Source organism: Bos indicus x Bos taurus, chromosome 3 (genome assembly GCF_003369695.1).
Source record: "Bos indicus x Bos taurus breed Angus x Brahman F1 hybrid chromosome 3, Bos_hybrid_MaternalHap_v2.0, whole genome shotgun sequence".
Classification (NCBI taxonomy): Eukaryota; Metazoa; Chordata; class Mammalia; order Artiodactyla; family Bovidae; genus Bos; species Bos indicus x Bos taurus.
The window spans coordinates 51,398,145-51,413,332 of NC_040078.1; the positions used below are offsets into that span (position 1 = coordinate 51,398,145).

The following is a 15,188-nucleotide window of genomic DNA, read 5'->3' on the forward strand; positions in this document are numbered from 1 at the left end:
TTACTCTTTCACTCTTGTCCTTTTAACCACTGTTTTAAACTACCAATAACCTTTATATAAATACCTTCCACATCCTTTTCAAATCAACTATGACATTACAAGGTCAAATATCCTATGCAGTAATAATAAATATGATGACAATTTTTTGTCATTCTTGTTGAAAAAATTGTCAATATTTGCAATTAGCTTATTTATTACCATTCATGAATTGTTTAAAAATAAAATATATTTTAATTTTGCCTTTTCCCAGTCAATCCAACTTTAACTGATTTTTTTCTTAAAACAAAAAGGAATTAAAAAATATATTATAAAATTAAAAGATACTGATGATTAAAACTCTAAAACATCCTTTAAAATTCTTTAAGTTTTATATTTAGGAAATTTAATGGAGAGACTGGGGAGAAATACTAAAGTTATGCTGTACCAATTAATATTGCTACCAAACTATGCTTAGAATTAGCCAGCCAAACTTCTAAATTTCTAAACTTCTATAATTATAGTAAGTCCATTTAGAGGTAAATGAAATTTTTAAAATTATGCATGACAAGAAATCCCAAATATACATAAAACTTCAGACTATAACCAACCCCCAGGTATCAAACACTTAGTTTTAATGAATCATGCAACATTTAAAATATGTATATATTTAAAAATCTTATAATACTTTAAATATTTCATCATTTTAATTAATTTTTATGATATTTAATACCATTTCTTTTGTACTGTCAGAGTTCAGTAATGTGTCCAGAGCCATAAGAAGCGAGCAACTATTCTCAGTGGTAATGTTTTCTTCAACAGCTTTAAAAATTTTGTCCAACAGATCAGATGTGCTACTCATTGCTTGTGACTATAAAACACAGAAATTGACATATAATAGGAATATGTGTAAGAAATGTGGAAGTCTGGCATGCATCTGGCCATTCATAACTGGTTGTATGAATTCAATCAGAAAACTTATTTCTTCTGTTAATAATAATATAATTATTATAATTATAATAATAAATATTATACTAAACCCTTTCCTCTGTTAAAAATATCTGCGTGTGCACACACACACACACTTCTTAAGAGCCAAAACAGTACTAAGACAGAGCCTAGAAATAAGTAATAAAAGTCCTTTAGTAACTAAATTTAGAGAATGTGGGTCCCAGTAAGAGAATTTTTCATGGACCATAATTGTATTACTGCTCAAAACATCTTTATGACTTCAATTTCTAAAGTACGGCTTAGCTGACTGAGGACTGGAGTTGGCTATAGTTACACTGTGCCTTGCCAGGGCACTCCAACCTGTCCCTTCCTCCCTTCATTATCTTATGTACGAGCCCAAAATCCTGTCCATCACTGCCCTAAATCCTAGGCAAACATGCCATCTGGTATGGAATTTACTTAAGTCATACTAATTTAATCAAAGGGAGCCTGCATTTGAAAACTCTTACATAATTATAATCAAAACACAAAGATGGGACTAAATATAGGATATAATTTTAGACATAGTACCTGTAAGAGAAGAGCAAAATTTTCACTTTGAATGATCTTGGAGAAATTTTCTATAATAAATGCAATGCATTCTTCTTGGAGCTGAGATGCCATGATCAATGCTGACTCTGTCCACTTCACTCTGGGTAAACTGACGATTAGCCTGTCACTTTCCATCAGAAGAAAAGCAGCATTCTTATCATTCTTATAATTTTGAAAATATTGGGGGAAAAAGTTAGATTACTGCTCATAAAAAAAACTTTTCAAGCAAATTAAATACTTTCATTTTCTTGTGATGCTTCCTGCAAAAAAACCAAAATTCCAGATAGCTAATATCTTTGTCATTAGCTTTACATATTTATTCATTCATTCAAAATTATCCTAAAAGGGCAAACTTTGAGCTGGAAACAAATCACCTTTAAAGCAAAGTTAAAAGAAACATGAGAGCAAAGTTACAAAATAACTACAAAGAAAAGCCTGACTTCCCTGAGATTTTTCACTACTGAATTAATTTCTGTGCTTACAGATATTCATAGCTGCATGGAGATACACTGACACAGTATTATTTCTTTTCTGACTATAAAATACATGTTCTTTATTACAAATTTAGAAAGGGTAAAAATTACTTCCAAATCCAAGTGACTTGCTTCTTCCTAAGACTCTTTTTATATTTTATTTATTTAATAATGATTCATTTTTACACCATAGGAAAGAATATTATGAATATTTATCTCTATGAAAAAAATGGAATGACAATTCACAAATACCATGTGCTCCAAGGAAAACGAAAAAATGGCAACTTATAAATTACTGTATTTTATTCATTTCATTTTTAATTCTTAAACAATCCTTAAATAGAACATACCTATTTACTGAATAAATAGTTATCTGATCAATTGTAGTAGACTGAAAAACATAGCCACAAATTCTTTGTAGCTCAGCTCTTCAAGAGGTGGACTTGACTCCTCATCCCTTGATTCTAAACTAGCTAGTTCACTTGCTGGCACAAACAAAGATATTGTGCAAGTTTCAGAGCCTAGATCTCAAATACCCTTGTAGCCTGTATCTTTACCTTCTTGGTTCTGGGACCACAAAGCCAAAAAGAAGCCTGGTAAGAAAGCCCAAGGGTGCAGGAGGCCCAGCCTCCAACTTGGCCATCAGCTGAAAGCAGACTCAGGACTGAGCTCAGGCAAGATATGCAAAAAAATCACCCAGTCGACTCACAAGAGAATTCAGTTCAGTTCAGTTCAGTTGCTCAGTTGTGTCCGACTCTTTGCGGCCCCATGAACCACAGCACGTCAGGCCTCCCTGTCCATCACCAACCCCCGGAGTTACCCAAACTCATGTCCATCGAGTTGGTGATGCCATTCAGCCATCTCATCCTCTGTCGTCCCCTTCTCCTCCTGCCCCCAATCCCTCCCAGCATCAGGGTCTTCTCAAATGAGTCAGCTCTTCGCATCAGGTGGCCAAAGTACTGGAGTCTCAGCTTCAACATCAGTCCTTCCAATGAACACCCAGGACTGGTCTCCTTTAGGATGGACTGGTTGGATCTCCTTGCAGTCCAAGGGACTCTCAAGAGTCTTCTCCAACACCACAGTTCAAAAGCATCAATTCTTTGGCGCTCAGCTTTCTTCACAGTCCAACTCTCACATCCATACATGACCATTGGAAAAACCATAGCCTTGACTAGATGGACCTCTGTTGAGAAAGTAATGTCTCTGCTTTTTAATATGCTGTCTAGGTTGGTCATAACTTTCCTTCCAAGGAGTAAGCGTCTTTTAATTTCATGGCTGCAATCACCATCTGCAGTGATTTTGGAGCCCCCAAAAATAAAGTCTGCCACTGTTTCCACTGTTTCCCCATCTATTTGCCATGAAGTGATGGGACCAGATGCCATGATCTTCATTTTCTGAATGTTGAGCTTTAAGCCAACTTTTTCACTCTCCTTTTTCACTTTCATCAAGAGGCTTTTTAATTCCTCTTCGCTTTCTGTCATAAGGGTATGTCTTCTTTATATCTGAGGTTATTGATATTTCTCCTGGCAATCTTGATTCCAGCTTGTGCTTCCTCCAGCCCAGCATTTCTCATGATGTACTCTGCATATAAGTTAAATAAGCAGGGTGACAATACTCAGCCTTGACGTACTCCTTTTCCTATTTGGAACCAGTCTATTGTTCTATGTCCAGTTCTAACTGTTGCTTCCTGACATAAATAACAGGTTTCTCAAGAGGAGAATAAATTTTATCAATAGTTTAAAGCCACTTAGTTTTGGGGTGATTTGCTACACAGCAATAAATAACTAGAAAACCTGGAAATTTTCCCTGATCTCTACACCTACACCAGATTCCTTTTACACATCATTGTATCCACAGGGCCTAGTATAGAACAGGGTCATAGCAGACACTCAAATGTTTATTGATCTCTAAGCACATCAGAGACTTAGAGTCTGTAAGTGAATTCTTAAGCTAAATTAAGTTTAAACTTTGAACATCAAAACTTTAAAAATTTCACCCATTTACTAAGAATTCTTTCAAAACATATTATATACTTCCCCTGCTTTATTTAGAGTAAAAAAATTGTAATATGCTATAATTCAAGTCTTTAAAAAATTTACATATTTATTATAATTTACTGTTATCCTTTCCTCCACTGATGACTTCCTGAGTAATTGTGCAATTACTAAAAGTTTTAGGCAATAAACCAAATTTGTTCTATTATAGGGACTGTTCTAGTATTAGAGACAAGTATAATCAAATAAACTTGGCAGGTATCTATTAAATGCTTACTATATTCATAATGTTATGTGCTCTGACAGTAATCTTTTTAAAAAATATAGATGTATAGTTGTCATAATTTAGCTTGAAATTTATTGGAAAACTAAAATATGGACATAAATGCTAACAGATGGTATGTCATCTTATTCCATACTGATCTGAATATATAATAATATTAAATGTTAAGAGTAGCTTGAGGTTCAAAGAAGGAAGGAAATGTAATATACTGCTAGATCAAACATAAAATTTTAAATTCAATAGTTACATGGTTCAAATTTCAACAATATATAAAAGGCATTACTAAGAAGTCTCCCACTCCTGTCCCGAGCCACCTATTTTCCCTTGTCCCAATCAATATTACTTATTTTCTGTATTTTTCCCGAGTTATCTTATGTATAACAAATAAAAAAGGTAATTTTTCCCTCATTTTCCTCAAATGGAGGCATTAATATGCACAGTACTCTGTACTTTGCTTTTATACTGAGCGTACACCTTAAATATTTTTGTTATCAGAATATAAAGAGCCTTATTATTATTTCAACATCTACAGAACAGTCCCTAATATGGACATAAGATACAACCAGACCTCTACTTGTAGATATTTATGTTGTTTCCAGTTTTTGCTATTACAATGTTGTAATGAAGAACCATGTAGATAACATTATTTCACATGAATGTAAATATATCTATGGGATAAAATTAATATGCTGGGTCAATATTGCTGGATCAATACTAGTCTTATCTAGGAACTGCCTAATAACTGAGCCTAAGGAATAGGCTTGGATGCCAGTGATCCCAAGAGAGTGAAATAGGGAAGGAGAGAAAGTCAATGGAAGGATATGTTTCCTAGCTGATTGCTAACAAAAGTGTGATCCGCAATACCCATCACCTGAAGCTTGTTAGAAATGCAGAATCTCAGGCTCCACCCCTGACTTACTGATTTAGAATCTACATTTGACCAAGACTCTGAAGTGGTTTTTTTTTTTTTTTTTGGCTGTGCCATGCTGCATGTAGGATCTCAGCTCCCCAACCAGGGATTGAATCCTGTGTCCCTTGCAGTGGAAGCATGGAGTCCTAACCACTGGACCGCCAAGGAATTCCTGATCCTGAAGTGTTTGTATATACAGTTTGAGAAGCAATAATATATAGCAATTGTTGTTGCGGGCAACAGGGGATCAGTCTTGCTTGGTATCCCCTGAAGAGCTACAGAGAATACAATTTGAATTATTCACCTAAAGGGCTAGATCAGGGATATACTTAGTTACTGGTTCCCGTCTCCTGTTGGTCAAGGTTTGTGCCCTGGGATATTCCCTTTCACGGTTTGCATAACTGTGGGTACCCGGGGTGGAGCAGCGGTGAAGCCTCAGAACAGGAAGTGAGAAGTATGTGTGATGTGGCTGAGGAAAGTGTTGTCAGGTCACACCCGCGTGCAGCTGCACGCTGCAGCAATGGCTGAACACACATGGGTCAAGAGGACAGGAGGTGGGGCACCAGAAGGATATAAACATTGCTAGCACATATTCAACGCAGTGCTGTTTTCCAAACTGTAGTTTTCTCCCCTAGCAACCTAGAGAAATATATTTAGTGGCTTACAATCAGCATTAGAAAACAAGAAAGAGAAAGGAGAAAAATATAAAATATCAGAACATCATATTTAATATGGTATGTATTCATTTTGGAAACTTGTTTCAGTTCTACATGTGTGAGTGTACTGGGTTATAATATAAAAAGAACTTGCTCTGGGTCAGTCAAAAAAGTTTGAAAAACACAGCGAAAATTGTACCAATATATTCCCTTTCCAGGAATGGAGTACTTCTTTCCTACATCCTTGTTAAAATAGTACAAATTTCCTTTATTTTGCTCCCTACTAAATTGATAGATAGATAGATATGCATTTATAGAATATGGTCTAACACTGTAATTTTTTTAAAAATGTATTTATTTGGTTGCACTGGGTCTCAGCTGCAGCATGTGGGATCTAGTTCCCTGACCAGTGATTGAACCTGGGTGCCCTGCATTGGGAGCATGGAGTCATAGCCATTGGACCACCAGGGAAGTCGAGACACTGTAATTTTAATGTCCATTTCTCTTAAATGAAGTTGAGGACTGTTCATCAAATAAGAGGCAATGTATTTGCTTTGTGAACTACCTAATCTTATCCTACATTTAGCTATTTTTAAAAAATCAACCAGTAGGAACTCTCTGTAAAAGAAAAATTAGAGTAAGAGTATGATATAAACGGTCTTTTGCCTTTTGATTTTGTAGAGGATGAGATGGTTGGATGGCATCACCAACTCAATGGACATGAGTTTGAGTAAACTCAGGGGGTTAGTGATGGACAGGGAGGCCTGGTGAGCTGCAGTCCATGGGGTTGCAAAGAGTCGGACATGACTGAGCGACTGAAATGAACTGAACTGAACTGATGATAATTTTTAATATATAGAAATTTTGCATTTTTATGGAACTAAATTATTTTACAGCTTCTAAATTTTGTATCCTCACTGCCCTGATGAGGTTATAAACTAATTCTTCCAGGGCTTACTGTAGTATTTTAATGGCCTCATTTTCTTTACTTTCAAATCTTTGATCCATTTGGAATGTATACCGGCATACCAGGATGTGATATATAGATCCAGCTTTTTTGCAGCAAAATTCCTGGTTGTTGTCCTAACATCATATACTGAATAAACACTGACTCATACTATTTAACTCTTTTGATACTGTGTCAATTAAATAGCCTTCAGTTATCTTTTGGTCTTAGGACTAACAGCATTTTATATATGTATATACACACACACACACACACACATACACCCCTTCAGTTTTACCCCAGTAACTATTTTTGTTTCAATTTTTCTATATTTAAGAATGATTCATAATTTGCTTTTTTTAAAAAGGGCTTAAACAAAACATTTGAAACAGAAAATTTAATCATGCTTTGAAATAGCTCAAGTAGTCAGAAGCCCTAACACACACCTTTCTCCTTCTACTCACTTCTCTACCCTGCTGTCTCTTCTTCCCCAAAGCAATAGTTTGTACTTGGTAGGAGGGAGCAGCCGTTTCTTACCGAACTGCAACATAGTGACCAAGAAGAAGTCCTTCATATTAAAATTAAAAAAAAATTCTCCGTAAATAGTCCAATGCAGCACATTCTTACCTCCACTGGTATAGGACAGTGTTTGGCACATTACTGATGGAGTAATGTCCCTGCCATCGAACTGTATTAGAGCCAAAGAAAAGAAAACCGCTTAACCTTTCATTTTTTTGGATAACATATTTTAAATTTTAATTTGAAAAAATTAAAAATATTCTATTTTATTAAAAAAAAGCAAATATATTTTATTTATATAATAAAATATGAAGATTACATTAAGGTTTGAATACCCACAAAGAAAGACAAAAGTTTACATTTTCATTGTAATCACTGTGATGTCAAAAGGCTTTTAATCATATGGAATGTTTGGTTGTTCTGATGGTCATTTTTATATGTCTTAAAAGGAAAAATCAAGGATTTACAAAGCTTACAAGAAACTGATTAGAGCTATAAAACCAAAATAAAATATTGTAGGAGAGGGAGAGGCACAGTATGAAGAGCTTATTCTTCAAATATACTTAACACTTGTTTAAAAAAAAAAACTTATTGAGACAGTCAGTTAAGATCCCTCCCAATCTGGCCTTAGCCTCTCCCCAGACTCATCTTCTCTCATTATTTTAGTTACAACACAATAGTGGCACTGCTTGGTCTCCAGGGCCATGGTCACATTTTAAAATTCTGTCAGGAATGCCCTAACATACTTTCTAATTTTGAAACTGTCTTCTGTCTTCCGGTTCATCTCATGTTACTTCTATCCTTCTAATCAGAATCAATTGTTTTTTACTTCTGTAATTCCATGTATATACCTGAATTATAAACTATACTTATTCATTTATTTACCTATCAATATATACCAAGTACCTACAATGTTCTAGGCATTACCCTAAGGCTGGCGCTACAAAGGTAAATAAGACTCACATGGAACTTAATGTTCATATTCATCATAGTCTAACTTGTACTTTGCATCATTATTTAAGTGCCTATTCTTCCAGAGATTTGTGAGTTCCTTGAAGTCAGGGCCCACACTTCCAAAAAAAGCTTCTTTGCCCATGTTGAACATCTATTATATTACCTTTAGAATGGCAGCAATTGGTTTTAATACCTGGCTTTGTCATTTACCAACACTGTGAATGTGAATAAAGCATTAACCTTTCTGATTCGTTTTTTCATATACAAAATGGAGGTAATAGTACCTATGTTATACATGATTTCAAAAAATAAAAAGTATACTTTGAACCACAGAGGTCCTTTAAAAATCCACTAAATAATAATAATAGTTGCAATAGTAATAAATGACATTTTTACTTCTATTGAACTGAATTACAACTGGGCCATTTATTTGCCTTCATGAATAGAGATTAACTATTCAATGACTAAAGAAACTAATACAAAATCAGTCAGTTCAATTCAGTCGCTCAGTTGTGTCACACTCTTTGCAGCCCCATGGACTGCAGCATGACAGGCTTCCCTGTCCATCGCCAACTCCTAGAGCTTGCTCAAGTCAAACTCATGTCCATCGAGTTGGTGATGCCATCCAACCATCTCATCCTCTATCGTCCCGTTCTCCTGTCTTCAATCTTTCCCATCATCAGAGCCTTTTCAAGTGAGTCAGTTCTTTGCATCAGGTGGCCAAGTATTGGAGCTTCAGCTTCAGCATCAGTCCTTCCAATGAATATGCAGGACTGATTTCCTTTAGGGTGGACTGGTTGGATGTCCTTGCTGTCCAAGGGACTCTTAAGAGTCTTCTGCAACACCACAGTTCAAAAGCATCAATTCTCTGGTGCTCAGCTTTCTTTATAGTCCAACTCTCACATCCATACATGACTACTGGAAAAACCATAGCTTTGACTAGACGGACCTTTGTTGGCAAAGTAATGTCTCTGCTTTTTAATATTCTGTCTAGCTAGGTCATAGCTTTTCTTCCAAGGAGCAAGCGTCTTTTAATTTCATGGCTGCAGTCACCATCTGCAGTGATTTTGGAGCCCCAAAATAGTCTGTCACTGTTTCCATTGTTTCACCGTCTATTTGCCATGAAGTGATGGGACCAGATGCCATGATCTTAGGTTTATGAATGCTGAGCTGTAAGCCAGATTTTTCAGTCTCCTCTTTCACTTTCATCAAGAGGCTCTTTAGTTCTTCTTCATTTTCTGCCATAAGGGTGGTGTCATCTGCATATCTGAGGTTATTGATATTTCTCCCGGCAATCTTGATTCCAGCTTGTGTTTTATTTCCAGCCCAGCATTTTGCATTTTAACTCTGCATAGAAGTTAAATAAGCAGGGTGACAATATATAGCCTTGACATACTCCTTTCCCCATTTGGAACCAGTCTGTGCTTTTGTGTCCAGTTGCTTTTTGACCTGCACACAGATTTCTCAGGAAGCAGGTCAGGTGGTCTGGTATTCTCACCTCTTGAAGAATTTTCCAGTTTGTTGTGACCCACACAGTCAAAAGCTTTGGCATAGCCAATAAAGCAGAAGTAGATGTTTTTCTGGAACTCTCTTGCTTTTTCAATGATCCAAAGGATGTTGGCAATTTGATCTCTGGTTCCTCTGTCTTTTCTAAATCCAGCTTGAACATCTGGAAATTCATAGTTCATGGACTGGTGAAGCCTGGCTTGCAGAATTTTGAGCATTACTTTACTAGCGTGTGAGATGAATGCAACTGTGCAGTAGTTTGAACATTCTTTGGCATTGCCTTTCTTTGGGATTGGAATGAAAACTGACCTTTTCCAGTTCTGTGGCCACTGCTGAGTTTTCCAAATTTGCTGGCATACTGAGTGCAGCACTTTCACAGCATCATCTTTTAGGATTTGAAATAGCTCAAAAATAGTTCTTGTTTTTTTAAAAACAACATGGCAGAGTAGGAGGACATGCGCTCATCTTCTGTGAGAGCTCCAAAATTACACCGAGCTGCTGAACAATCATCGACAGGAGAATGTTGGATCCCACCAAAAGAAGATACAGCACGTCCAAGGGCAAAGTAGAAGCTCCAGCAAGATGGTAGGAGGGGTGAAATCACGTTTAGAATCAAACCCCATACGCACCAGAGATACTAGGAGGGCTCAAACAAAACCTTGTGTGTACCAGGACCCAGAGACCCCACAGAGACTGAGCCAGACCTGCCTTTGAGTGTCTGAATGTCTTCTGTGGCAATATGGGTCAGTAGTGGCTTGCCTCAGGGGCAGGGGCTCTGGGTGCAGCAGACCTGGATCATAGAGCATATGGCAAAAGCACTCTTGGAGGAGGTTGCCATTAACCCCACCATAGAGCTGCTGAGCAGAAGACCCACAAACTGCAGAACAATTATACCAAATGATGCAAAACATTAAGTAACAAAACTATAAAGTCCTTCATAAAACAGATTTAGATTTACTTTTTACAGTGGTATCTCATCAGCTGATGGCCTGAACTTATTTCTTTAGATAGATTTAGATATCATCTTCTATATAACCCAGTATGACATACTGTTCATGGTTCAACATAGAAACAGAACCACTAAGAGGTGTGTATATATATATGCTGCTGCTGCTAAGTCGCTTCAGTCATATCTGACTCTGTGAGACCCCATGGACGGCAGCCCACCAGGCTCCCCTGTCCCTGGGATTCTCCAGGCAAGAACACTGGAGTGGGTTGCCTTTTCCTTCTCCAATGCATGAAAGTGAAAAGTGAAAGTGAAGTCGCTCAGTCGTGTCTGACTCTTAGCGACCCCATGGACTGTATAGCCCACCAGGCTCCTCCGTCCATGGGATTTTCCAGGCAAGAGTACTGGAGTGGGGTGCCATTGCCTTCTCTGGTATATATATATATATATATATACACATACATATATATATATAAAGTATTATTAAAGGGATTTGACCGTATGCTATTATGGGAGCTGGCTGAGCAATCTTTGTATATGATGATGTAGTTTGAAGTCCACAGGGAAAGCAGTTGAGAAGGGATGATGGAGGGATAAGGACAAGCTGACACCCAAGAGCACATGCTATAACCCACATGGATGGGCTCATTTCAGGTCTCACTGCCTCCAACCTGGATGCAATGAGTGTCCTTCAGGAGATGCTAGGACCCTTCATCACAGAGCTAAACATGTCCCTGGCCCAGGGGTAAGAGAAAGCAAAAAGGATAGGGAGCAAAGTGAAGCAGTGCAAAGAAGGAAATTCTGGGAAGCACAGTTTATCCTAACCAAGCTGACATACTGCAGAGACACCACAGTCCATCCCTTGTTAATTAGGCACCCATACAATTTCTTTAAATCATAGTTAACTCCTAAATGGAGACAGAAAGTCATGCTAAAGCCTGACAAATACAACTATACAACAAATATGCTAACGCTTTCCCTAAAATAGGAAACAAAGTCTCTTGTTTTGCCTTTGGGTGATGTTCACGTTCTTCAAACTGATCCAAACTCCCCCTTGGTATCCTGAGATACTAAGATATATAAAATTAACTATTATTAACATGTCTTATATTAAATGGTAGGGGAATGAGACAGTGGTAGAAAACAAAAATACTTGGTTAATATATACAAAAACATTCATATAAAAAGGGGAAATGAGGATTTCCCTGGTGGTTAAAAATCCTCCTGCCAATGCAGGGGACACGAATTCAATCCCTGGTCTGGGAAGATTGCACATGCTTCCCAGCAATTAAGCCTGTGTGTCACAACCACTGCACCTGTGCTCTAGAGCCCATGAGCAGCAACCACTGAGCCCAAGAACTTAGAGCCCGTGCTGTGCAACAAGAGAAGCCATTGCAATAAGGAGCCCATGCACCACAACTAAACAGCAGCCCCACTCACCACAACTAGAGGAAGCCCACATGTAGCAATGAAGACCCAGCACAGCCAAAAAAAAAAAACAGGTGGGAATCAATATGTTTATATCACAACTACTACAATGCTCATTTCTGAACCTGGTCACGTGGTCATACCGAGTATTTATAATTACCTTTTCCCACAATCATTCCATGTTTCCTTTGCCCTCAACAAGTACCTATGCTATTCATAACTCTTTTATCTGGTAAGGTGGCCCAAACTTTTATTCCTGAAGTGCTATTTAAATTGGGGTTTTTAACTGATTTAATCACAAGACAGGGGAGTACTGCATTCCAGATGTACTCTTCCTTACCCACATTATATAGTATCAACCCAATTCTTCCCTAATAGGCTCAATCTAACAAGAATTCCTCTTCTCTATCTGTTGATTTACACGGTGGCCATAAGGAGGCAGTCCCAACTTCCACTTCAATGGTATCATGTGTGTCCTCAGGTAGAAGCATTTATCTCTTTGGAACTAAGACCTCTAGACCAGCAGATCCTAAAGTTTCAGAGACGGGAAGCAAAAATTTTGGTAGTGGATCACGAAGAATAATTACACGTGAAGCCACTTTCACTTCCACACCTTGACTTCTGGACTTGTGGATCCTAGTTATGTCAAGAAACAGCACAATAAATCAAAAACTGATTTAGAGCATATACAACCTCCTGGAGGACACTGCATCAGTCCTACAAGGCTCTGCCACCTGGCTGCACTGCAACCAAGTCTTCAAAAGGCCATTCCTCCATGTTCTCAAGCCCGCTGCTTCAGGGTGACAGGGCGATGCTAGGACAGGTGAAACTGGTAAACACGGGCCCACTGCTGCACTTCATTTGCAGTGGAGTTTTTTAGTCAGAAATGATGCTGTGTAGAATAGTACGGTGGTGAAAAAGGCAGTAAGTCCATGGACAGCAGTTTTACCAGAAACACTGCCTTTGCCATGATGAAAGGCATGTAATTAATCTGCCACCTCTTGGAGAATGGTGCCGCTGTTTCAGTGTTGTCCCCTAAACTACCTTAGTAAGTGGAGGTACATATTACGGAGACAATGCCCCTTGCCCCTTTTGTTCATCAACAAATATATACTTTCTAGTGATTATGCTTCTCTGATTGAATTCTCCATTTGGTATGGAGGAACAGTCTTAAAGACAGGTTCTGAGAATTGGTTCTGGGTTATCTGGAATTGGCTCTTTCATCTTGTTTTTGTAACACAATTTTACTTGTGTATTTAAAACACTGAGAAAGTACTTATATAAAATTGAGTAAACTTTTTGATGACAAACACAAAGTATTCAGGTTATACTTACTAAAGAATGAATCAACATATTAAAACAACTTTTCTGAATCTCAGGAGGTACATTTGCAAAGCTTCTTTCAGACCAAAACCTTGCAAAGTGCTTTACAATCCACCTATTGAAAATAAAAGAATCTCAAGTTAAAGAAATGAAAATATTTTTCATTATAATATATTCAATAACATTTTGGTTTTCAATGATATAAATTTTAAATATGTATGTTTTAACTAACCCTAACAGTTAATTTTGTGAGTGCTGTAATGGACTTAAGTATGTTTCCTTTTCTGTAAACACATATTTTAAACGCACTTTGGGTTATGTGCATGGATTTTAATGTAAGTAACCATGGTTCAGCTAAAAAAGTCGATCCCAAGCATCTTGAGTAATATCTAAGTCAATACTTCTTCTCAATTGTTGTAACTAGTAGAGCATTAAGCTATTTACATTGTGCTTAAGAAAATAGGCCAAGTCTAAAATTTCCCAGAAACTTAGGAGAATGGAAGAACAAAACCTCTAAATCAATAGTATCAGTACTATTTCAGATCACTTACTTCATGCAGTCAGCAAAAAGACTTTCCACTCCAACTGAATGAGCAATAATCAGGCATTCTAATATAGATGCCAACCTTCTGGAAACAGGCTAAAATTGACAGAAAACACTACATTTACTCTTTATCAACTTATAAGGCTAAAAGTGGTTCATAAAAATGATCTGATTTATATACCTAAACTACAGAATAAATATATGTAATACAAAAGTATTTATTCTTTTAAAATTAAGTATCACTGATAACCTTTAGTTTTAATAGCATTTGAGTTCTTTTAGCTGCCAGAATGAACAGTTTTTATTCTAATTTCTTTTAGCATAAATATTTTCTAGACTAAATGTAGTATAATAATTCCTAGCACATCACACTGCAACACAACCATAGGGTCTAATCTGCTTCCTAAAGTAGAAATGTAAGTACATGTGCAATGGGAGATCCTACACTGACCTCAGGCAAAATGACAGAATTTAATTAGATCATGATTATATGAACATATTTTAAAAAGTACATATACAGAAGTAATGAACTAAAACAATAAATAAATAAAATGTAGACACAAGTATTGAAAAACTCACTGTTCTTCGTATTAAACCTCAGTCAGTCAGTTTAATTCAGTTCAGTTGCTCAGTCGTGTCCAACTCTTTGTGACCCCATGGACTGCAGCATGTAGGGCTTCCCTGTCCATCACCAATTCCTGGAGCTTGCTCAAACACAAGTCCATTGAGTTGGCGACGGCATCCAACCATCTCATTCTTTGTCATACCCTTCTCCTCAGCCTTCAATCCTTCCCAGCATAAGGGTCTTTTCCAATGAGTCAGTTCTTTGCATCAGGTGGCCAAAGTATTAGAGCTTCAGCTTCAGCATCAGTCCTTCCAATGAATATTCAGGACTTATTTCCTTCAGGATGGACTGGTTGAATCTCCTTGCAGTCCAGGGGACTCTCAAGAGTCTTCTCCAACACCACAGTTCAAAAGCATCAATTCTTTGGTGCTCAGCTTTCTTTATACTCCAACTCTCACATCCATACATGACTACTGGAAAAACCATAGCTTTGACTAGACGGACCTTTGTTGGCAAAGTAAGGTCTCTGCTTTTTAATATGCTGTCTAGGTTGGTCATAACTTTTCTTCCAAGGAGCAAGTGTCTTTTAATTTCATGGCTGCAGTCATATCTGCAGTGATTTT

General features: G+C 37.2%; 1 protein-coding gene across 5 annotated transcripts in view; it reads right to left on the bottom strand.

The window, feature by feature from the left end:
• Nucleotides 1–15,188, bottom strand: part of KIAA1107 (KIAA1107 ortholog) — a 93,669-nt gene that overhangs the window by 17,313 nt on the left and 61,168 nt on the right. For 3 of the 5 annotated variants that reach the window (XM_027536529.1, XM_027536526.1, XM_027536530.1), the window contains 4 exons: nucleotides 14,008–14,096; nucleotides 13,469–13,571; nucleotides 1,498–1,680; nucleotides 710–847 (listed from right to left, as the gene is read on the bottom strand). In XM_027536529.1, coding sequence (XP_027392330.1) covers nucleotides 710–847; nucleotides 1,498–1,680; nucleotides 13,469–13,571; nucleotides 14,008–14,096 — 513 coding nt within the window. Of the gene's footprint in view, nucleotides 1–709; nucleotides 848–1,497; nucleotides 1,681–13,468; nucleotides 13,572–14,007; nucleotides 14,097–15,188 lie in introns of those variants that run through there. The other 2 variants (XM_027536527.1, XM_027536531.1) reach the window with 2 other exon arrangements.